Source organism: Camellia sinensis, chromosome 7, assembly GCF_055761805.1.
Source record: "Camellia sinensis isolate YWXY chromosome 7, ASM5576180v1, whole genome shotgun sequence".
NCBI classification, from domain to species: domain Eukaryota; kingdom Viridiplantae; phylum Streptophyta; class Magnoliopsida; order Ericales; family Theaceae; genus Camellia; species Camellia sinensis.
The window spans coordinates 45,824,084-45,850,220 of NC_138967.1; the positions used below are offsets into that span (position 1 = coordinate 45,824,084).

At 36.0% G+C, this 26,137-nt stretch overlaps 1 protein-coding gene and 1 long non-coding RNA gene across 2 annotated transcripts; both read left to right on the forward strand.

The window, feature by feature from the left end:
* The first annotated feature begins 514 nt into the window (after positions 1-514).
* Positions 515-25,777, forward strand: LOC114288622 (protein SULFUR DEFICIENCY-INDUCED 2). The gene is made up of 4 exons (XM_028232143.2): positions 515-807; positions 22,630-22,842; positions 23,746-23,901; positions 25,079-25,777. The coding sequence occupies exons 1-4, from the start codon at positions 682-684 to the stop codon at positions 25,487-25,489; spliced, it is 906 nt and encodes a 301-aa protein (XP_028087944.2). The 5' UTR covers positions 515-681; the 3' UTR covers positions 25,490-25,777.
* Positions 12,706-17,657, forward strand: LOC145795073 (uncharacterized). The gene is made up of 2 exons (XR_014335253.1): positions 12,706-15,630; positions 15,673-17,657. It is a non-coding gene; the product is annotated as an uncharacterized LOC145795073 (long non-coding RNA).
* Positions 25,778-26,137: the final 360 nt, after the last annotated feature.

Consider the following 26,137-nt stretch of genomic DNA (forward strand, 5'->3'; position numbering starts at 1 on the left):
TGTGTAAAAAACACAATAATAATTGTTGTGCCTCAATTTGAAGTGTATTATAGATTTATTTTTATGATTTGAATCGTTAATTTTGTAAGGTTTATTGAGTACTTTATACTTATCAAAAATTATATTAACTGGATATCAATAATTATATAATTGATAACCAAAAAAAATAAATAATAAATTTTTCTTTTAAAAATAGCATAAAAAATATATAATTATTAATATCCAATTAATATAACTTTTGATAAAAATAATATTTTCAACAAATTCTACAAAATCAACGATTCAAATTATAAAAATAAATTCATAACACGCTATAAATTAATGTTCAACAGTCATTGCTGCACAGCAGTATTGGAGGGGATTCCCAAAGTATCTGTTTTCGAATCCAATAATCAAATCCAACGGCACGCCTCCTGCTTAATCTATGTCATTCCGACACGCGTCGAATAGACATACGTGGCGAACAGCTATCCTCTATGACTTACCCAGAAATTCAACGAGCATGAACCTAGATGGCTTCGCGTCCACATTCATTCCTAATGCAAATCCTTCTCCTCTTCTCTCTGACTCTCTCTCTCTCTCTCTCCATTGGAGATGGCCTCCCACCTCCAAATATCTCTTACCAGTCCCAAACTCCCAATCTAGAGAGAGAAAATAAAGAGTTTTTTTAGAGAGAGAGAAATGAAGGGGAGTTTGAAGATGATTAATTGTCAGAGAAAGAGTGAGAAAGAAGAATCAAATTCATATCATGTCACTCACAAGCTTCCTCCTGGTGATAGTCCTTATGTTAGAGCCAAACATGTTCAGGTAAATATATATATATATATATATATATGTCATGACTATGTTGTAGTTGTTTAATTTACATGCAATCATGTCTTTTTAATTTAATTATATTATGCATTTATAATTTTAGTGCTTTTTTGTTACATTTTATATTGTTAGGGATTCGGATCGGTGAAATATGAAATACATAAACGAACAAATGCACAAGAAAAATAAATTATAAATACAAATAAGATTTTCATAGTTGATCACAAATTAGGTTACATATACAGTTACTGATCAAAAATATTACAAGAGATTACAGAGATACCGAAGATTAGTGTCCTACACTTATCACGACTTATGCTACCCCCAACATATATATGCTAACCATTGTCATAATAGTCAACAATTCAATTACATGAACTTCTCGATTCAAAATTGGAAAATATTGTGCACTAAGAAAATTCAGAAAATGATTTGAAAAAAAAAAAGTGTACGAGAAGACTTGTATGATGTGGATTACAACATATTCACATTTTATTTACTGGACACTTTTTTTTAAATATATATTTTTTTGAGTAAGTGTAATTTTTCTTCAAAATTTGGGAATCATTTGAAATAGAAGAGCCTGACTTTCTTAGAAAAATGGCATAAATTCATATTCATGAAATGTATAAAAGTTCAAACCTCGAACTCCAAAGCAAAATGAAAATAGAAATATTTGAAGGACTTACACACACACGCGCGCACACACACACAAAGGGATAAATTACACCAGCAGGCTTTACATTTTGCCCCTTATATTATTTTGGCTCCTAAACTTTCAATTTTGATCATTAATTTTAAATTTGCATCAATTTAATCAAATTAATAACGCAATTACAATTTTTGACAAAAATAATCACTGAGTTAGTGGAGATTAACTCAATGACTTGAGCTGAGTAAATTTATAATTTTGTCTCTTAAAGTATGACACATGCGAAGCATTTTCCATAAAAAAAAAATGTTAACAATTATAATGAATTGGATCAAACAAAATCGTAAATTCATGGTTAAAATCAACCCAATTGAAACTACAATGACCAAAATGATACAACGACCAAAATGTGAGGACTACCAGTGTACTTTGCGTAAAAAATAAAAAAACAAAGTTGGCATAGCATTGTTAAATATGAAGAATATTAGACAACGTGGTAGATGTAACTATTTTCTTTCAATTTAGGAAGGATATATGTTCTTTGCTCACATGAGGGAAAGATATTCCAATCTTGGTTTTGTTATGAGTAGATGGAAAAGCTTCGACTAATTGGATGAATTAGTTGTAACTTTTATAATGGACTAGTTTGATTTATTAATACACCAAAACTGCATCCCGGAGTTAGAAGATCATAATATAAAGCATTAGGATTAATGCCCACCATGCTTTGTCTTCTATGATTAACGGCGTGTAAAAGTAATTGTAGAAAAATCAAACACAACTTACAGAAACCTTTGTTAAAGGGTTTTTAACGACGTACTATGGCATGCTATTGAAATGAATGATTTTTCATGACTAGTCGTAATACGATTTTACATTGCGCGGCGTAGAATTGTATCTACGGCGTGTATTTGGTGCCGTAAAAACCCAAATTGTTATAATGTCAACGAGTAGATGAATAACCTAATGCCTCTCACACTCAAATGGGGAGTGTTACTTGTTTCTACTTCTCAGAAAATTCTATTTTCTTATTTTTTGTATTTTTTTTATTTTTACTGAATTTTTAAAATATTTTTAGTAATTTTTTTACTTTTTAAACACACCTAACATAAATACACCTAAAAATTAAAAAAATTGTAAAAAAAATCTTTAAAAAATTTACTAAATACCAAAAATACAAAAAAAAATACAAGAATTCAATACATTTTTTGTATTTTTATGTATTTATTAATTTTTTAAAATATTTTTTCACAAAAATTTTTTAAAATATTTTTACTTTTTAGATACATCTAAGTAAGGTGCATCTAAAAAAGTAAAAAAAATGTTTAAAATTTTAAAAATATTCACTAAAAACAAAAAAACACGAAAATCAAAAAAATCAATTTTCAAAAAACTTAATCCAGAAACCTCAAACCAAACACACTGATTAGTGTTGGCCATTCATCTACTTTTTCAATTTTGGAAACCAATCGCACCAGACAAAGCAAAGAGGCACAAAATCAAGCAGCTAACACCAAAAAGGGTAAGTTGATAGTTATTATTTGGGGCATGTTTATAGTTTTCAATTAATATTAGAGAAATTAATTTTGTCCTTAACTTTTTTTTTTTTTCTAGAAATAATTAATTGTTTAGATATTACAGATATACCACATAGGATTTACAGCCTAGCATGGAATTATTGCTCCCGAGTGAATGTTGCTTTGAATACAAATTCAAAATTTGTATAGATTTTTTACCATGTACAAAGTTCTGAGCAGTTCAAAACCTTAGTTGCAACTATAATTTTGGGTTCATGCGTGAAGTTGTGAGGTTTCATAAGTTTCAATATCAAACAAAGTATTTTGTGCTGGCCCATGAACAATGTAATCATATAGATAGTAAATTATATGCCTCTTGAATGTCAATTGTTGAGAAAGGGGATTTTTCTCTATGAATAATCATAAATCTTTGGGTTCTTATAATAACAAATTGTGAAAAATGTGTGTGGAAACACTATTCATCGTTAAAAATCCTACTTCAACTTTGTCATCTATATGAAACATGAGAACTAAAAATGTTCTAGATGATGACTGTTAGTTCATTAATTGCCAAAAGTCCAAGCTGTTAGAAAATGGATCAAATAATGTATATTAAGCTATTTAATACCCTTATTCATGTGCAACCCCAACTTGCACGTAGAGATATAAACAAAAATACACTGAGAAAAGTAGAATGCAAATGAAAAAATTTAAACCCAAGACCTCTCCTAACTTGAGCTCTAATATCATATTAAATCACTAATCGATATACCATATTAAATCAAATGTTTCCAAAAGGCTCTTAATTAAATATTTATTAAATTAACCTTCTACAGCATTGACAATTTTGTTTTCATAAATTTGCATACTGTAGAAGGTTATTTCTTAACAATATGTCAGGCTATCTGACAATGACAACTTGTCTTTGGTCTCACATTCATATGTGCCATTGAAATTTAAATCATACAGAGTTGGTATATGTCATTTTGACAAGAATTTGTTAGATCACGACTAGTTCCAGAACTTAAGTTGTTAGAAAATGAATCAAACAATTATGGTGTGTTTGATTGGGGGATAAGGGAGGGGGGATTATTTACTGTACGGTTTGTAATCCGGGGGAAATATGTTTTTTTTTTAGTTTGCCGGACATGGAGTCCGGCCGGGCTCCTTATCTCCCATATGGGGGATTATACTATCCGGGGGGAGGGGGGTGTAGGACAATTTTGGAGGGACTATTTACTGTTGGGATTAGGTGATGAAATTACTATTTTGACCCTCTACTATTTAATTATGTATTATATTTAGTAAAATTCAATAAAATTTAAATGTCTCAATTTAAAAATAAAATAAAATAATTTAATTTTTTATTGATGTTTTATTTATTTTTTTTAAATAATTTTTTTATAGATATTTTATTGATGTTTTATTTTAAAATTTTGTTTATATTTTATTTAATTTCATTATTTAAATGTTAATAGATGTTTTATTTAATTTCCTTGTTTAATTATTATTGTTTTTAAAAACAAATTTATTTAAAAATTTAATTAAAAAATAACATATATTTTTATTGATATTTTATTTATTTAATTTAAAATTTTTTTTATTTAATTGTGTAAAAAATAAAATAAAATAATTTTTTATTTAAGCTAGCTAAAAATAATTAAAATATTAAAGATATCTTTAATATTGCTATTACTAAGTAAACAATTGAAAAAGGATAAAATAGTATTTTGTTCATTTATCCTATCCAGTCCGTCTAACCAAACGTTGCATTCACTAAAAATAGTTCTTTCCAGACATCTAATCCCATGAAAAAACAAACACATGATACATATCCAATCCCACCAAATAGTCCGGGGGATTTAAATACAGTCCCATTATCCACAGTTATGGTCTGTGGATTAGATCTTTAATAAATTCAATAACTTCAGTTTAGCCTACAGCCTTATATGGTTTAGCTTCGACTCACTTAGTGAAGTAATCTGTGGCCACCAAGATGAAACAATGGTACTTCAAAGAGGGTGGATGTATATTCCCTATCATATCCATAGCCTAGCCTCTAAATGGCCACGGTTTCACAACTGCATGTAAATTAGTTATTAGCACATGTCTTATCATGCCATGCTTTTGGCATGCCTGGCAACCTCTAGCATACTCTATACAATCTTTAAGAACGGTAGGCCAATAGTAAGAATGCTTTCGAAGCAACTATCTCATCTTCACACCAAGCTGATGAGCACCACAAATATCTTCATGAACTTCAGCCATAGCTGTCAATGTTTCTTTCGGCCCTAGACATTCCAATAACAATCCATCTGCTCCCCTTTTGTAAAGAGCATTACCATACACTATGTATTGCATGGATTGTAATTTGATCTTTCTGTTAGCTTTCGAAAATGGACCAGTTAGGTACTGCATTATTGGATTCCTCCAATCTTGATCTTGTAAATCGTTATGATTGACTTCTAACACCACAATCCTTTTAACTAAATGTGGTATTACTTTTTGATATGTTGCTTGACTTATGTTCATTTGAGTGTCATCTCTTCTTCTAAAATTCGAAACGTTCTGAGCTACATCATTGGCTTTGTTATTCATGAATCTTGGGATATAAGTCACATTAGCTATCTGAAACTAAGAAAGCAAATATAATGCAACAATATAGCGCATGGGAACATGCTTGCACTTTGACATTTGAAAATTCCTTTCATTTGGTTTAACACCAATTGAGAATCCCCAAATATATCAACTGCATGGACTTGTAATCCAATAAGCATTTCCAGTCCCATTATTAAAGCTTCATATTCAACTTGATTATTGGAACAAGTACTTTCATCAACTCTGAAACCATGTGTGGTTTCTACCCCCCGTGGTGACTTAATTACCATACCAATTCCAGTTAAACCATTGGCTTTTGATCCATCAAACCACATTTGCTATGAGTCAATATTAACCATTCCAAGATCTATTATCTCTTGGCTTTCTGTCTGACATGGATGATCTGCCAAGAAATTAGTTAGAACTTGTCATTTTACTGCTTTTTGGGGGACATATTCTAGATGAAATTCTGATAAGGCTAGTATCCATTTGCCAATTCTTCTTCCCAACATTGGTCTAGATAACAAATACTTAACCAAATCTGTGGTTGCAATTACCAAGACAATTGTAAGCAAAAGATAATATCTTAATTTCATCACTGCAAAGTACAATGCAAGGCACAAATTTTCTACAGCTGAATATTTACATTCACAAGAATTCAAAAATCTACTAAGGTAATAAACTGCTTACTGCTTGCTGCTTGCCTTCTTCATTATCTTGGGCTAGGAAAACTCTCAATGAATCTTCTGCTGTAGTAATGTATAACTTCAATGGCTTGTCACTCTTTGGTGGCATCAGTACTGGAGGCTTGGCCAAGTAGACTTTGATTCCTTCGAAAGTAATTTGATGTTTTGCTGTCCACACAAACTCTTCTTTATCTTTCAACTTTAATAGAGAAGAAAATACTTTAGTTTTCCCAGCAGTGTTAGAAATAAATCTTCGAAGAAAATTAACCTGACTAAGGAATTTTTGTACTTCTTTATTACTTGATGGAGGGTTGGCCTCAATGATGGCTTTGACTTTATTCTGATCAATCTGTATTCCTTTCTTGTGTACTACATACCCCAAGAAGTTTCCAGCTGATACATCGAAAGCACATTTGAGAGGATTAAGCTTTAACTTGAACTTTCTCATTCTTTCGAAAGTTACTTCCAAGTGAAACAAGTGTTTCTCCATGGACTGAGATTTTACTACAATGTCATCAATGTAACATTCTAGATACCCTCCAATGAGATTATGGAAGATAGTGTTCATTGCTATTAGATATGTAGCCTCAGCATTCTTTAAGCCAAATGGCATTTTAACCCATTCGAAGGTGCCAATGTTTCCAGGACATCTGAATGCTGTCTTATGGACATCCTCCTCTGCAATGCAGATTTGGTTGTAACCAAAATGTCTATCCATCATAGATAAAATCTGGTGCCCTACTGAACTGTCCACCAATAAGTCTATTATGAGCATGGGATACTTATCTTTTGGAGTTGCCAAATTCAGGTTTCTAAAATCAATACACACCTTCATTTTACCATTCTTTTTAATCACGGGCGCAACATTGGATAGCCATTCAACATACCTGGCTGTTCTAATAAAGCCTGCCTTTAGGAGTCTAAGAATTTCCTCCTTGACCTTCTGAATCACTTCAGGACTCATCCTTCTTGGCTTTTGCTTGTATGGCTTGAAATTAGGCCTTATAGGGAGCTTATGTTCCACTAATGGCCTATCCAATCCTGGCAGTTCATTATAAGACCATGCAAAACAATCTTTATATCTCTTTAAGACTACCAATAATTGGTCCTTGTTAAGAGCACTTAACCAAGCACTGATATAAGTGGGTTGTTGTGCAGAACCTTCCCCTAAATTAACTTCTTCCAAGGGGTCTTGTACTTGAGAACTTACTGATGCTTCTCCCTTGATTTCTTCTGGCTTCGAAGTAATTTCTTTGCTTTGTTCTGCTTCCACTTTTCTTGGTTCAATATCTTTATCTTCTTCCTCATAGGCAAAGTCTGTCCATAAGGCTTCTTCTTCCTGTATCTCCTGGACTTTTGTTTCGATGTCCAATGCACAGTATTTATCAAAGGCCAAAAACCTGACCTGTTGCTGCTCCTACTTACAGCTAACTACCATGACTTCTTTCTCTTGTTCTTGAACCTTCTAGACTATTGATTTTATGTCTAATACTGAAAATTTAACTAAAGCCAAAGATCTGACCTCTTGGGTTTTATCTTTTTGCCTACAACTAGACATCATTGTCATCCTTGGCGACAAATTCTTCATCAACACTTTCCTGGACTAAGTGCTTCAGGTGTGCTAATTCCTCATCAACCGTCACTTTGGCTAATCAATCAGGTTTTCTCAGTATACTGAGTAGTGTCACTCATTCAGTATACAATTTGGCCTCTGCAAAGTCAGCACAAGCTATGAAGGGTTGAGGGTCTGCATTGATCTCCTCTGATCTCCTCTGTCTCTCCATTGCATAAGGCTATCATTATCTTCTGATGTAGAGAGAAAGACACACATTTGTTGGTGTGAATCCAATCCCTGCCAAGTAAAGCATTATACTTAGCGTTGCTATCAATAACAAAGAATGCCGTCATGCAATTTTTGGTTCCACACTTATGTTAATGGGTAAAATACCCTGAGCCATCTGCTTATCCCCAGCAAAGCCAACAATGGTTGTGCTGGTTGAGATTAATCTGGGGTTCCTTTTTCTTAGTTTCTTCAAAGAAGATTTTGGAAGCAGTTCACTACTGTCCCATTATCCACCAATACCTGGTTCATCTGTATCCTATCGAAAAAGGCCTTGATATACAAGGGTTTAACATGCTGTGTCATGGATGTTGTAGGATACTTAAAAGGCTATGAGAGGTTAATACTTACTTCCTCACTCTCATCTTCAGTTTCCATTGGTGTAGCTATCTCAGACTCATCTTAAATCAAGCTAACTTGTAACTCTTCACTAGAAACTAGAATAGGGTCAATCTCCTGACCTTCTTCGTTTCCATCCTCAGCTTGGAACTCTTGTGGCAATATATGTACCATATTTACTGACACTGGAGGAAATGAGCCAAACTGAACTGCCGGCTAATCTTGTTTCTTTCCCAGGCTAACTTGTTTAGTTACCTCAGAAGCATCTTCATGCTACACTCTGGAACTTCAGTACTAGTGGCTTCTTTTGAATGGTCTGTTACTGCTAGTTTTTTGGCCAAAAATGTCTGTTTAGCCATGAAGGCTTCAAACATCTCCTCGACCATTTCTTTCCTCTGGCCTAGGTTAAGTTCTCCTTCTGTTTCACTATCACTTTCCATCAAAGCTTTTTCAAGACCTGCTAACTTGGATCTTTCCTTGGCTTTTAATTCAGATTGAACTTTAGCCAACTGCTCTTTGCTAAAACTTCTTCTATTCTAAGGAGTCGATTTTGGACTATGGCCCAATTTTGGACTTTCTCTTTCTTTTGCCTGGCCTTTTGGCTGGGCCAATGAGGAACTTTCTCCACTTTCCTTCAAATCCTTCTGGTACTGAGTGCACCTTCTTTTGATCTTCCTTCTTTGGGACCTAGAAATTACTGGAACCATATTTGGTTCCTTTGTTTTTGGGTGCTTCAACAACACTTAGTTATTTGGAGCCACCATGGGAGGTTGAACCATTTTACCCTGGTCCCCAACAACACTTCTCTGGGCAGATATTTCCCTAGGCTTGTTCTGCATTACAAACCAATCTGGAACCCCAGGTACCCATGAACTCACTAGTCCAGTTGTTGAACTAGCCCTTTCTGCCTTCGGGGCCAGCTTCGAAGCTGCCTGTGGAGGCCCTTGCTTGGCCCTGATCCCTTGGCTTGGGCCTACTTCAAGTCTTCTGTTAAGGTGGTTACCCTCTATCTTTGTTCGAGGTTGATCTAGGAGGCCAATCTCTGGCTCTGATTCCATAACTCGGGGCCATTTCAAGTCTCCTATCAGGTTGATTACCATTCATCTTGTAGTAGTTGGGTGATCTGAAATCATGTAGAGGTCTTGTACCCTTGGAATGCATTCTAGTAGCTGATGGCCCAGCCAAGAATGGTTGTTGTCTGGGACTAGTTGGATATGGTCTCTTGTTATAGGCATTGGTTGGCTTAGGACGTCTCTGCACATCCTTGTAATATTGTTTCTTGTCAATTGGGAGCCTTTTCAACCATTTGTAACTTAACCTGCATCTAGGACACATCTTTTGCATGACAGCTGCCTCTAGAGAGTCATCATCCAGTGCCTCTTTACTAGAGTCCTCCCTTTGGTCTGCAAAGCTCTGCCCATTCGCTGGTGAACTTCTGGTATCTTTTTTTTATAGTAGTTGTCACGACCCCAAACCGCCCCTAGTAGTTTGGTGCCGTGATGGCCAGTAATCCGTCATTACCGAAGGCCAACTTTTCAAAACTTAACACAATCAGAGTATGAATATAGGGGGCTCACAAGTGCGGAAGCAATAAATCAAATGCAAGTGGTCCATGAGAGCTGTGCGTAGATCAAAGCAATGCCAAACATTCCAATTACTTTACAACTTAAATACAACAAGGTAAAAAGATACATGTTACATCTTGATCAAAAGGCTTCTCGAGCCGACATATACAAAATGCAGCTAATACAAGTCAAGAAGCATGATTTTCAAGATTTGCCGACATGCAAAACAGGGCATCGCCGACGTAAATACAAAAGTAAAGCCGATATAAGCACGAATCCAAAACAAGCATCCAAACGATCTAGGCGTCGCCGCCGTCCTGCTCGTCACCTACATATATATAGAGGGGTGAGTACAAAACTCAGTGAATGGTACTAAAGATAAAGGTTTTGCATGAATATAGCCGGAGTCCTTCAAAACGAAACACGTCAAACTTAGCAAGGCAAGGGATGAACCGTATTCATCGATCAAATATTACAAGTACCCAAAGGTGTTTACTGACATAGGCGAAAACAAGGGATGAACCGTATTCATCAGTCAAGTACCATAACATCGGCGAAAACAAGGGATGAACCGTATTCATCATCAAATATCAAAACATCGGCGAAAACAAGGGATGAACCGTATTCATCAGTCAAGTACCATAACATCGGCAAAACAAGGGATGAACCGTATTCATCATCAAATATCAAAACATTGGCGAAACAAGGGATGAACCGTATTCATCAGTCAAGTACCATAACATCGGCAAAACAAGGGATGAACCGTATTCATCATCAAATATCAAAACATCGGCGAAAACAAGGGATGAACCGTATTCATCAGTCAAGTACCATAACATCGGCAAAACAAGGGATGAACCGTATTCATCATCAAATATCAAAACATCGGCGAAAACAAGGGATGAACCGTATTCATCAGTCAAGTACCATAACATCGGCAAAACAAGGGATGAACCGTATTCATCATCAAATATCAAAACATTGGCGAAACAAGGGATGAACCGTATTCATCAGTCAAGTACCATAACATCGGCAAAACAAGGGATGAACCGTATTCATCATCAAATATCAAAACATTGGCGAAACAAGGGATGAACCGTATTCATCAGTCAAGTACCATAACATCGGCAAAACAAGGGATGAACCGTATTCATCATCAAATATCAAAAGCTGTACGATCCGTAATCGTTTGGTCAAGAGTATTGCGAAAGTTTAGAGTCCTCCAATACAAGGGACTTGTGTTACTTAGGCCCGTAGCCCGATTTAACAAGGACCGTGTCCTTTTATACTTAGTACTGCGAAAGTTTAGAGTCCTCCAGCACAAGGGACTTGTGTTAATTAGGCCCGTAGCCCGATTTAACAAGGACCGTATCCTTTCCAAAGATGGCATCAAAACAAGGAGTATACTTGGCACATCAAAACAAGAGCTATTTATTCATGCTAACAAAATACTTTGTCAAACAAGGCAACAAGATTTATCAAACAAGTATAACATAGCTTTATCAATAATACCACTCACCTAGTTCTTCAGGTGTAGACTCAAAGCAAATATCAAGGACCTACAATCACATGGCAAGTCACATTCTCAAAGTAAGCTCTATACACATGCAAATGATCTCGGCATTCATGCCAGATCTAAGTCAAAGACAAAACAAAACAAGCTGGGAGCTTAACCACTGCTCCCGTTTTCTCGAAAACACACTGGGTACCGTCCAGGGCTAAGCCGAGGTCCCGTTAAACAAAGTCATGAAAGACCTGGGTTTTCTTTTGAAGAATATGAAGAACATGATCATTTGAAAGATGGATGCAAGTTCACAACTTGTTACAAAAATCTGAGTTTTCATGCCAAGAGTTCAAAATATGGACCTAAGTACCCATTCAAGAAGGTCATGCAAGAACAAACACAAAAACATGGTTTTCGTTCCAAATTCTACAATCAAAATGAGACTTTGTTCAAGAACACATGAAAACCATTTTCTCTTTCTAAAACCAACTTCAAAACGATGCATGACATGCAAAACAAAACCGATCATGCAATGCAGCTAGGTATTCAGTAAGAACAATCGAAGGAGATCAAGATTCTAACCTCAAAACTCGGATCTAACGGTTCAAGCCACAAAGATCAAGCTTGGAAGACAACTCTCACTCAAGAACTCTTCTTCCTCCTTTCTAGAGCTTCTCTCTCTAAAACAAAGATTTGAGACAAGAAATGATTTGTTTCAAGGTCTGTCGGCTGCCTTATCAAACAGCTCGGACACGTGGCATTATCGGGTTGGTTCAGCTCCAAAAAGGTGATTGATAGACAAGACAAGCCTCTGACAAATCGTATGCAGCAAGCTCGGGCAAGACACATCGGCAAAGAGATGACATCGGCTCTAAACAAGGATCCAGCAACAGGATAGAAAAACATCGGCTAGGGAGGACGACACTTGACTAAGCTGTGCCACACCTTGGCCGGGGTGCGCCACATCTCGGCCTAGGCCATACCTGCCTGCGGACAAGGTTCAAGTGCGGAACATCTCGGCAAAGGATGCCCGAGGTGAAGATGGGGTTGAACAAGACCTCAAGATGGTTCTAAGTACAAGGGTCAAAGGCGGACTAAGCTCAAGATGATCTCGGCTACGCACACGCACCAAGCAAGGAACAAAATCGTGCAAGCAACTTAAGCAAATCAAGCCAAGATAAAACCTTTAAATCAACATAAGCAGCAAGACCATGCAAGAATGTATGCAAGTACGGCAAGAGTAAGGTGAGGGTTGTTACAGTAGTATGGTTGGCAACATGCATATGCACATTAACCTCTTTCAATTCTTTCAAGGATAAGTTCTGAAAGTCCGGCACAACAACATTAGTTATAACTTCCCTAATCTATGGAAATGGGTTAGTGTCAATCCCCATAGCTTTCTCTGTTTTGGTTGGGAACTTTAAACTCCCCTTTCGAATATGTTCTTGGATCCTGTCCTGAAAAACAATATAGTTTTTAGTTGAGTGAGATCAAGAGTTATGCCATTTACAATACATTTTTCCTATAAGTTCTTCTGGAGAGGGAATTTTAAACCATTTTGGTAACTTTAGGAAATTTGCCGCAAGTAAATAATCAAAAATGTCATCTGCTTTTGTTAAATCGAAAGAATATTTCCAATGAAGGTATTTCTTTTTAAACTGCTGGTCTATTGTAGTGTCCTTATGAATTAATGCCTCACAGATCATAGGCACTTTCCCTACGATCTCTGCTGCATCAATTTCATAGTTATGATCTCTATAATAAGTCTTGTATGATGCATTACTTCGATCTTGTTCTTCTTCAAGTAATGATTCATACCTAGACACATTATAAGTTAATTCCACTAAGTCTCGAAACTCAGTTGAGTCAAAATTCTTTCGAAGCCTAAACTCTAAGCCATTTTGAGCCAATCTCACAAATATCGGCTCTGGTAGAATGACTCTACACTTGTTTCGTGCTCTTTTGAATCTGGTAATAAATTGAGCAGTCTTCTCATCAGGCCTTTAACTCAGCCTTGCCAAGTCTGCCATGGAAATTTCTGGCTTCGTTTGGAAGAATTGGGCATGAAATGCCTCCTGTATTTGTTGCCAAGTTTGGATAGAGCCTAGTATAAGGTTAATATACCATACAAAAGTTGCCCCGATTAAAGAATTTCGAAAAAAGTCTTAACTTCATGTAATCATTATTGGTAAATTCACCACATTGGGCAGTGAACCTAGCAATGTGTTCTACTGTTGACTGGTTTTCATTCTCATAAAAAAGAGCAAAGTCTGGTATTCTAAATCCTCTTGGGTATTCATGTACCCTATCTACCCATTCTAGGTATGCTTTCCTATATACAGGAGTTTGAATCTCCCGAGCCATAGGTCCACACATTTCTCTGACAATATCAGCAATTTGGTCCTTATGAACCATATTTTGTGCTTGTTGGACTACCACTAGTAGAACAAACACAGGATTTGGTGGAAAACCTTGTGCCTGAGATCATCTTGGTCCATAAGGAGGTATATTTGGGATTGGTTGTCCATGTGGTACTGGCTGCTGTTGGGGGTACGATTGACCTCTCTGAGCCTGTCCTGCGAAAGACGGTGTAATAGGAGGAACAGGTGTTGTTTCTCTTCCAACCGCAGGAAATCCTTCTAACCCCCCGGGTGGGAATTCGAATAGAGGATTAGTGAACCCCCCTTGTGCCAGGTATGGCTGGGAACATGGGATTTGGGAACATTCTTATACCATTTTCTTGTGTTGGTCTAGATCCACCAATTTGTATGGCTTCACTGTTAGGTAATGAGGCATTTTGATTTATCATAGGTCTCGAAAGAGGCTTATACCAAGACTATGGTGCTGGTCTTTCATAATTTTGATTACTAGTTTGACCATTGGTATGTCCATTACTTTGCATAGGCTGTTTATCTCTTGTCAATCTTTGCTGAGGGACATTTGAAATTTCCTCCGTATGCCTTGTGTTAGTTGGCTGATAGGTATTCATCCGATCCATAAAGGATATTGCCCATCTTTCCATTGTGTTCATTAACTGTTATCCCATGGCATCTACTACGCCTTCCCATGGATTCATTGGTTGAGTAGATGGAACAGTGGATGGTCCAATTCCATGGCCTCGTCCAATATTTTGAACATGTGGTACTTGTTCCGAAGTGCTGGTCTATTCGACCATAGGTTCTGATAGGACAGGTACTTCCACAGGATGCACATTATCCTTTGGATTAGGTATTTCTATCTCTCCTTCCACACCTTCTTTCAGGCGTTCATTTTCTCCTTGTCTCCTACATCTAGCCATTTTAATTAGCCCCACTAGGCGTGCCAAAAATATATATTGGCTTTTTTGGCTTTCAAAGGTTAGTATTGTGATTTTTAAGCATGCCAACAAGAATCAATCAGTCCTTACAGAAGATTAATTGCCAACCAATTATCAGATGATTGTGTTTTAGTTCTTTCAGCCTCAATGAAGAGGACTTTTACTGGTGGCTTGTTTAGGAGAATTTAGTAAACAACAATTAAGTGAAGAAAATCGCAGAATTTCATTAAGTAAAAATGAAAAACTTATAATGATCTGACCCAGCCTCGTAAAGGTTTACAGCAACAAGCTATTTGAAACTACTCCTATGAATGAAGTGCAATACAGGAATTTGAAGTACATAAATGTAAAGAATTGTAAAACTGGAAAGGAAAATAAAGTAGATAAAACTGATTTCTGGATCTGAGTCTCTCTTTTTCCTTCTGAGGCCTTCTCTGCTATTTATATTTCTCAAAGATAACCGTTGAAATGGACTTCTAATCGTCGAAACATCCCTCCATGATCGCTGATCATGCTCTCTCACAGTTAACTCCACTACACCATGTTTGCAGTTAGGCTTCCCTCCTGATTTTGAATTTGAACCTTGTGAGTAACCGTTAGGCCACATCACCTTATAATCCTCAATCATTTTAGTGTTACGCAGACCCATTATTACCAGTATGAGTTGATACGTGTCTGACTATGGTTGGTGTAAAAATTTATGTATTATTGATTGATGTTTATTGATTTCATATTGTGTATATTACAATTACAAGGATTCCTATTATATAGGAGTGTGGTGGAGAGTAGGTGAAGTGGAGGTGGTAGTGGTGTAGTGGGTTAGGTTTAGTGGAGTAGGTGAGGTGGTAGTGGTGTAGTGGGTTAGGTTTAGTGGAGTAGGTGAGGTGGTAGTGGTGGTAGGTTTATGGTAAATTCTAACAGCCCCCCGCAAACTCAAGGAGGATAGAAATTAACCAACTTGAGTTTGAAGAAAGGAACAAAACAAGCAAATACATAAAAATAAAAGAGGATAGGTGACACTGTATGGTCGTGTCAGACCATTGGTGAAGACACTCGATGGTGGTGTCATAACGTTGTAGAGGACACTGTATGGGGGTGTCATAACGTTGTAGAGGACACTGTATGGTGGTGTCATAACGGTGTAGAGGACACTGGATGGCGGTGTCAGACCGATGTAGAAGACAGTTTATGGGGTCATGTCGGACCGTTGTAGCAGACAATGTTGTGATAGTTGTTGTGACAGTTTACGGAGTCTTGCTGGACCCTTGTAGAAACTAACCGGAATCAATGTCGGGACAGTTTACAGAGTCTTGTCGGACCCATAAAGGAGCTAACCGGAATCAATGTCGGGACAGTTTACAGAGTCTTGTCGGACCCATAAAGGAGCTAACCGAAATTAATGTCGGGACAGTTTACAGAGTCTTGTCGGACCCATAAAGGAGCTAACCGGAATCAATGTCGGGACAGTTTACAGAGTCTTGTCGGACCCATAAAAAGTCGCACCCTCAAAAGGTGTGCCCAATTTTGTCAAAAGGCGTGCCATCAAAAGGCGTGCCCAATTCATCAAAAGGCGTGCCGGACATGATGGCGAGGCACGTGGGCGCCTTGGCTTGCGCGCCCGTGTGTCGTCTGTCGGCAAGTGGCGCGTGATGCGCGGATCGGCCCTGGCTATTTAACCAAGGTTGAGGCAGAGGCTGTGCAAACCAGTTGGAAACCTCTGAATTTTGGCAGTCTGAAACACTCTGTAAACCCTGCGCTGAAACACTGAGCAACCCAAAACATGGCCTCTTCTTCCCGTCCAGCTACCCAGAACCTGCTCACGCTCTTTCCAGAACTGAACGAGCCCACAAGAGAAATAACTGGTGCGGTGGCCAGTGAACCTCAACCAAACACCTCTGGTTTTGCTCCATTGAACTTTCCGATGCGGTCGGTGGAGCAAAAAATGGCGGTGCAAACTGATATTGAGGCTAATCAGTATACTCTGAAGTCATGCGTGGAAACCATGACGGCGGTCACAAATTTTTCGAACCGGCTGCAGAGTAGGACAAATGAGGTGCAGCATTTAAATTCCCAGCTGGCTCTGCTCCAACGCATGTATAAGGATGCGCGAGCAGAGATCAGTGTGCTAAAGGCAGAGAATAAGGAGCTGAAGCGGAAGGCCACCGTGATGTTCCGATTTGGAGGTCCACCATATGCTGTAGTGGAGGAGCAGGGAGGAGGAAATGTGCTTGGTGGATTAGGAAGCACAGAGGCAGCACCGTCAAGGACTGCCCAGGACGGAGGCAAAAAGAAGAGACCGGCGGCAGAGTAGAGAAGAAGTGAGGTCGATGTATGGCCGCTGCAAAAAAGAAAACAAAGCTTTTGTTGTTGTTTGTTTGTTTTTTTGTTTTTTTTTTTTTTTTTTTTTATTTTTTATTTTTTTTTATTTTTTGTGTAGAAATGTGATGGGGGTTAATTCCCTGGCATGAATAAAATGATGTGTGGTGTGTTTTGGTTTATGATTTGTTTTTTTTTTTTTTTTTTTTTGTTTTTTTTTTTTTTTAAAATAGATATGTGATAAAATAAATGAAATTATAAAATCAATGGGGAACAGGTTGGCAGAAGAAAAGTTTAAAAGAAATGATGGGAAATATTAAAAGAAATGTGGGAGAAATGATGAGTGTAATGTGATGATGATAAAAGAAAATAAAAATCAGAAAGAGACATGCCACGTGAGTTGAAGAATAAAAAAAAAAATAAAAAAAAGGAAAAGGTTGAAAGTTTAAAAAACCAGAGGTGCATGTGTGAGTGTGTGGGTCTGTCCAAAAGAGTTTTTTTTTTTTTTTTTTTTTTTTTTTAAACAAATGCTGTCCCTCATCCCCTCTTCTTTTACCGAGAGAGAGGTAATGGACAAATGCTGTCCCTCATCCCCTCTTCTTTTACCGAGAGAGAGGTAATGGCCAGCTAAGTCCAACCAGATAGAAAGTAAAGGGCACATGGGATGGTCCCAAAAATAAATAAATAAAAATAAAAGACACACATGGGGTGGGTTATTAAAAATAATACTTATCTCTCGCTCTGTGTTGAAAGGGGAAAGATAAGAGAGAGAGAAGAGGGTTTGTTTTGTTCGACTAAGCTTCTCAAATCCACACTTGTAGAGAAGAAAAAAACCCTAACAGCAATAGAGGGCTTCGTGGCCTGCTCACTCACAACTCCATTGTTACCATCCCCAACCTGCGAGCACGAGACAGTCTCGTCCCACTCCAATATCTGTGCCGACGAAATCGGCGAAATGCAGTTGGCGACGACAAAGCCGAAACTGTGATTGCGAGGATGCGAAGTCCAGTGGAGAGTACGATCGCCCACGGCGGCGCGTAGGGCCAAGAGAGCGTCCCTGTACGCCATCAGATCTGATTTTCCGGCGGGTAGAGAGAGTTTGAATCGGACGGCGGAGGCGAGGACGTGCTGGATGGAGAAAACCAGGCTATCCAACGCCGCCAAGCTTGCAAGAATGACAAGGACTTGGACAGTAGCTCGGGCAAATGGACTGCAACCCAGTCTGAGGCAGGTCTCCAGGAGGAATGGGATGATAGCTTGCTGACAAAAGAGGAAATAGAGGCAAAGGTGGAATGAGATGATAGCTTGCTGACAAAAGAGGAAATAGAGGCAAAGGTTTGGTTTCGGCGAGGTGGTGAAGCAGAGTGGAGGTATGTGTAGCAAAATTCTAGCGGACTAGGTTGAGGTCCGGCGGGCGGCTAAGGCGAGGTTGCCGCCCGCCGGTGACGCGAAAAAAATACTAAATTCTTAACCTTGCTCTGATACCATGTAAAAATTTATGTATTATTGATTGATGTTTATTGATTTCATATTGTGTATATTACAATTACAAGGATTCCTATTATATAGGAGTGTGGTGGAGAGTAGGTGAAGTGGAGGTGGTAGTGGTGTAGTGGGTTAGGTTTAGTGGAGTAGGTGAGGTGGTAGTGGTGTAGTGGGTTAGGTTTAGTGGAGTAGGTGAGGTGGTAGTGGTGGTAGGTTTATGGTAAATTCTAACAGTTGGCGATTTATATTACCTTCCCAAATTGCCCTTCTCGTGCCACGTGTTGAATCGTGATTGGCTTATACAATTTATACAACCAACAGATATACATTACAGTCTTTAGAGCTTCACCCCACAATAAAATGGGTACAATTGAGTAACTTAACATACTGCTAACCATATTTTTAAGTGTACGATTATGCCTTTCAGAAATTCCATTCTACTATAGCGTACCTGGCATTGTATATTAAACATGAATGCCTTTCTTTTCCAAGAATTTGGCAAATGGGCCAGGATTTTGGCCTGACTCGTCATATTTACCATAATACTCACCACCTCTGTCTGATCTCACTATTTTAACTTTTCTATCTAATTGTCTCTCGACTTCAGTTATGTACACCTCAAGGATGTCAACTGCTTGAGACTTTTCATGAATTAGATACACATATCCATAACACGAGAAATCATCTATAAATGTGATGAAATATTTTTCACCACTAAGACATAGGATGTTGAGTGGCTTGCAAATATCTGTATGAATTATCTCAAGAAGTTCATTACTTCTTGTGGCACATTTTTTGGTGTGTTTGGTTTGCTTTCCTTTGATGCAATCCACACATATCTCAAAACCAGTGAAGTCTAGGTTTTCTAAAATCCCATTCTTTACCAATTTTTCAATTCTATTTTTAGAGATATGCCCCAACCGTCTATGCCATAAGATTGAAGATTTTTCATTAATTAGACCACATTTTAAACCAATATTTGAATGCAGAGTTACTAATGATTGTGCAAACTCATGATTTAAGGTAATTTTATATAAACCATTACATAAATTACCAAAAACAATTATTATTGAATTAAACATCAAATTGAGTTTTCCACAACTAAATAAAACTGAATATCCAATACGATCTAATTTGGATAACGAAACTAAATTCCTAAAAATTGAAGGAACATAAAAAGTGTCTTCTAGATCCATCTGATGACCCGTCTCTAAGATCAGTCGATAGGTTACTACAACTACGACTTCAGCTTTGAGACGGTTCCCCATATAGACAAATCTTTCACAAACCTTCGGTTTTCTAGTTGAGAGGGTATCCTTACATAAGTCCAACCACCTTAGATATCAATCTATCTTTTTGACAGATCTTAAGAGGTATTAACACAATGTCTCATAAGTAACGCGGAAATAGGCATAAACAATATATATATATATATATATATTAAAGCTTTGAGAATTATAATGATGGACTATTGATATCACATAAGTCCTTCCTTTAGGCAAAACTTAGGTATATCTATTGTCCACTTGTCAAGAATCACTTGTGTAGGTCTAAAGTAATTTATGCAACTTTTCAGTTAGTCATGTTACATTTGGGTATTCAATTCTAATCTGTCAAATTACATAAGTTACATTATCCTACCCAGTTCATAATTATTTGAAAGTGACTCTCCTTTGGGTTAGTCTCAATCTCCTAATTATAACTGCAATTGAGAATATTATCGACCTTAATGTTACTCTTTTAACAGTTCTTTTATGTAGTTCTATATTCATAAGTTTTACAAATCTAGGTTACTTTGGCAGCTACTAAATTAGTAAACGTTATGAGTACGGAACTAACTAACAATATTCTCTATTCATTAATTTAAGTTATTTAATTATCATTAATTCAATCACTATTTTAATGAAATTACTATTTATGATTTCTAGAATTTCTTTTATGTGATTTCAATTACCAATATAATAATAATAACTCTAGACGAACAAGAATATATATATATATATATATATAGATATAGTAAATTATGCAATATGACAACCATGAATTTCTCATATAATGGTCCATAAGAATTACACTTAATATGAATTAATCACTTCAATATTTAATATTCAATGTCATAAAATTATATCATGACATCAAATTTAAATCATGAAAATATATAAATATCAACAATAATAGACAATAAGTGTTCATAATTAGACAAGGTAAAAACATATTTATCTAACATAATACAGTCAAATAAATATATTTATTTAATAGATCGAACGATTCAACAAATTCTAAAATTGCTTTTAATTTATGCACTTTGTCATAATGGTAGGTAATATAAATATTACACTTAATTCAGTGTCATATTATAATGATTATAAAAATTATTATTGCTAAAATTAATAATAAATTGAAGCATGCATATTACACATTTGTCAACAGTTCTCTTTTAAATACCCTAATGCATCCTTCACTTTCAGGTTTTTTTTTTTTTTTTTTTTTTCACTTAAATATGTGTATATATTTGTAATGGAAGGCTTTGTCAACTGCCAAATCTATTTTCTTTTTGATGGGCAAAAGATAATATTATGATAAAAATTACATAAGACATTTTCAAGAAACTATCATTAACATTCTTTTTTTGATAATAAAAACAGACGTACCGTTTTATGAATAATTATAATAATAATATTCATAAAAATATTATTAATCCAAGGTGTATTGATTCACAAAATTAAGGCTCTAATACCACATGTAAGAAATTAATGTACATATAACCATAATAATAATGCAGGATTGAACTTTGTAGGATTTTGAATTCAATACAACTCAAGAATAAAACGAACATACCTTTGTGAGCCATTGAATTAGAGAAGTTGAGAAAATATCCCTAATAGTTGAACGTTGAATTCTTGGCTCAGCTTTTTCTCTCTATCTCTCTTAATTAGGATGACTATAGAACTTAGAGTGATGGAAAAATGCTCATATTATGTAAGGGGAGTCATCCATCCTTATATAGAAGAGAAAAAAGGGCCAGATAAACCTATCAGAAAAATTCTTGTCCATCAATGTTTCCTTCTTATCTTAGAAGAGTAATTATCCCATATTTAAAATTCTAATTACTGAACTTTATCTCAAATATTGGCTTTATCTAGTTGTGGAGTTCAAATAAAATAAAATATGTGAAAGATATGTAAGCTATTGGGCCACACTAGAAAATAAATCCAACAGATGCAACATTAATACATAGGGAGAAGAAAGAATGCATATGAGGAACAAATGCAAATGGAAAGACATAAAACCCAAGAGCTTTTCGACCTGAGCTCTAATATCATATTAGATCACCACTACTCCCAAAAGTTTAAATTATTAAGAAATGATTCCAACAATGTATATCAAGCTATCCAACAATGATAACGTGTTTGTAGTTTCACATTCATATGTGCCACTGAACCTTAAATCAAAAAGAGTTGGTTTGCCATTTTGACATGCATCTGTTAGACCACCACTAGTCCTAAAAGCCTTGTTCCAAAAGCTAAATTTGTTGGGAAATGGATCCAACAATATATATCAAGCTGTCCAACATCCTCCTTCACATGCAAACCCTTTTTGCAAGTAGAGATGCAACATTCATACATAAAGAGAAGAAAGAATTCATATTAGCATCAAAATGGAGAAAAACTTGAACACAAGCCTTCCTCTATCTAAGCTGTGATACCATGTTAGATCACAACTGGTTCCAAAAGCTTAAGCTGTTAGAAAATAGGTCTAATAATGTATATCAAGCTAAACAACTGCATCAACCATTGTCATTTGGTCCCTTTATGTGGATTTGTGCCTCCTCACCAATCAATTTACAACTATATTTTTGTAGAAGGATGATCTTTGTACATTAAATTGTGCTTCTAGACCATTTATTTGAAAATGCTATGTTTGATTATGTTTTGAACCTCGTCTTTTCATTTTCTCGTTGATTTATGTTGACTAAATTTCCCTCCATGCCCCTTTAGTTAGTTGAGAAGGATCCAGATACAGCCATAGTTTTGTTTTGGAAGGCAATAAATGCTGGAGATAGGGTAGATAGTGCTCTTAAAGACATGGCAGTGGTGATGAAACAACAAGATAGGGCAGAAGAAGCAATTGAAGCTATCAATTCCTTTAGACATTACTGCTCTAAGCAAGCTCAAGAATCATTGGACAATGTCCTCATTGACTTGTACAAGGTACGCACACAATGACTACTAATCGTGAGAAATAATAGTTTCCATTTTTTTCTCCTTTTTTGTTTTATTTGTTTTTTAATATGATTGCATTGTGTTTGAGATTTCAAGTAAATATGTTTTTGGTTTTTTTTGTTTTGTTTTGTTTTTTTTTTTTGTTTTTTGTTTTTTTTTTCTCTTTTTTTTTTTTTTGCCCTAATCATGAGAAAAAGTAAATGTATCTTGGGATTTAAAGGAATGATCTAATTTTGACTACCAATGGTGAAGGCTGCTTCCCCTTAGCATTTTCGTGACATGGTTTTGAATCACATAAACAAACTCTCCCAAAATGGGGCTAAGGCTTGAATACATCTCGCTCTCACCAGACCTAATTTAAGTCCGAGCCTTGTGCACTGGGTTGCTTTTTATTCATTCTCAAGGCGAAGTCTGTGTTGTAGACTAGAAAATTATGTGTGCATGTTCTACCTTGAACATGATAAATGAATGAAGTTTAGCTTTGAAAAACAAATTAGTATATATATATTTCCTAGGTAAAAGCTGCATTTTTTTATATTTTTTTTTAATTATAGAAAACTTTGATGTCTCATAATTTGCAAATCATATTTTGTATGGAACAAAGTTTGCTAGATTTGATCTCTAGAAAAAGTTAAGTTCTCAAATATTATTTTATCTTTCTCTCTCTTTTAGTCCCCATTTAAAGAACGCATAAATTTAAAACCTTGTTGTCGGCCTGAATGTTATAAACCATTAAAATTTAAAGCAAGCTACACTTATTAATTCCATATATCAACTTGTTTTCTTGTTATTTGGGCATTTATCCATGGAACATATTCATTTTCAAGACTTCCTTTTATTTATTTATTTTTTTTGTCCCTCAGAATATAATCATATATTGGATTTTGGTAGAAATGTGGGAAATTAGAGGAGCAAATTGAGTTGTTGAAGCAGAAGCTTCGGATGATTTACCAAGGAGAAGCATTCAATGGGAAGCCTACCAAGACAGCTCGTTCCCACGGAAGGAAGTTCCAGGTCACCGTCAAGCAAGAGACTTGCAGGATACTGGTACTCTATTAAATCACTTTTGTGCCAAATTACTACTAATCTAGTCACTTTAGCTATTATGATTGTGAAAGAGCTTCTTCTTTTCTTTTCTTTTCTTTTTTTTTGAAAAAAATTAAAGAATGGGTTTGTTAATGATAGAGCATTTGATTTGCAAGTCAATTAATTTTAAAAAGAACAAAAGAGGCAAGTATGATAGTCATTGTTACTCACCAAGTACTTACCCAAGTGAAAAAAAGGACAAACAATTATATCATAGTATATTGGACTAATTAGCAATAATTTTTGAATGCCGATTCTCTCCCGTTGGTGATCCCAATTGGAGGGTGCTTTTGGGACTTTGTGGGCCCATTATGCGGTCCATTATTTTATCTGAACCATTCACTTTTAGGGCCCTTAGGGCAAATTGGCCATGCAAAAAATAAAGTTGATTGGATAATTGTAGCCACATGATCAGATTACATTTGCTTTCAAAATCATGGAGGGTTTATTTTCAAAACTATACTTTCTCTCTATTTTTTGAAGACAAATATAATCCGATCATGTGGTTGAAGTTATCCTATTAACTTATTTTTTGCATCAATGATTTGCTTAGATGATTGTAAAATATGAACATTTTGGATTATCGAAGTGGAGGTGGATCCACAAAAGCCCAAAAACACCCTCCAGTTGGGATCACCAACCGAGAATCAACATCTAATGGGAATTAAATTGGGCGTCCTTTTATTTTTTTTTATTTATTTATGCTTTCGAGCTGCTGCATGATTCTTGGTCTATGATTTTTGTTGTATTGAGGTTTATTGGAAGTTGAAACCATGTTATCTGTATAGGTCTAACTTGTCTCTAGTCAACTGGGGTCTAGTTATGACAGAAGACGATGTTATCGGCACTATCACTGGTGTTGCTTCTTGCTTTCGAAGACCAAACACTTTCTAGTCATAGGTTTTATTTTATTTTTATTTATTTATTTTTTGTACGTGTAGACATGCATAGAATGAAATAGGAAAATGATATCCTTACACAATTTTTATACAAAATTCTTAACCCGAATGATATGGCAATAGAATTTTTGAAAATATTAGCCGCCTTGATGGGCCTTTATCTTTAAGTAATAAAATCAAAACTTGCCACATAATTTTCTATTAATTTTCTACTATGTTTTTATATGCATGCAATATAGGGCAATTTGGGTTGGGCATACATGCAACAAAAAAACTATGCGGCTGCTGAGGTCGTATACCGTAAAGCTCAACAGATCGATCCCGATGCCAACAAGGCCTGCAACTTATGCCTGTGCCTAATCAACCATGCTCGATACGTTGAGGCGCGATCTGTTCTTGAAGACGTGTTGCAAGGTAAGATTTTAGGATCTGATGACCCAAAATCAAGAAACCGAGCAAAGGAATTGATGAAGGAACTAGAACCATCTCAACATGCAGTGTCATCTAGTTCTAGTCCTGGAAGATTGAGTTTTGAAGATGCTTTTGTTGAGGGGCTTGACCAATTGATGAACCAATGGACCCTAGTCAGGTCTAGAAGACTTCCTATATTTGAAGAAATCACACCATATAGAGATCAATTGGCTTCTTGATCTCTTTTACTTGTTTTTCTTTCATTTTTAATTTTTTAGAGTTCAGTGCTTGCATGTTTTGTGAAAAAGTGAGCATAACAGAGAGTGAATTGGGTTTTAAGTAGTTTTTGTCAAAACACTATTGAAGAAGGAACTGTATATGTTTTGTGTTCTTTGTGTTGGACACAACAGAGGTTATACCACTGCTTCTATACTCGTGAGGTGTGCCTTCCTTGTATCATGTAGGGAAATAATTTTTTGTACCAAAATCTTTTTATCTTCCATTCTAATGCATTTTCAGTTGTACAATTGTAAGGCCCGAAATAATTACTATAATCCATACTCAACATCAATAAGTGATCACAATGACAAAGTAGTTATCTTTCATTGATTTACAATTAAGTTTTACAAAAATGTGATAAAATAGAGAGACAAGATGAAAGTTAGACAAATAAGAAATGCTCTAAAGGTTTACATCTTTCCAAGACGATACTTGATTACAACAAAGGTGGACTTAAGTCCAATAAAGTTAAAACCCTTGGCTTATACAAAAATAAATATAGCAAATACACAATAGAAGCTCTCGCTCCAAGTCCTTTCAAGCTATTGCCTTGGCGGAGACATATCATCAGCACTTGAAATGGTTTCTCCACATAGGGTCAAATCCCA

Excerpts from the sequence above, each read along its gene's own strand:
- LOC114288622 (XM_028232143.2), top strand. The coding sequence starts at position 682 with ATGAAGGGGAGTTTGAAGATGATTAATTGTCAGAGAAAGAGTGAGAAA. Across the intron at positions 808-22,629 it reads TTAGAGCCAAACATGTTCAG|TTAGTTGAGAAGGATCCAGA; the intron begins GTAAATATATAT and ends ATGCCCCTTTAG. Across the intron at positions 23,902-25,078 it reads AAGAGACTTGCAGGATACTG|GGCAATTTGGGTTGGGCATA; the intron begins GTACTCTATTAA and ends CATGCAATATAG.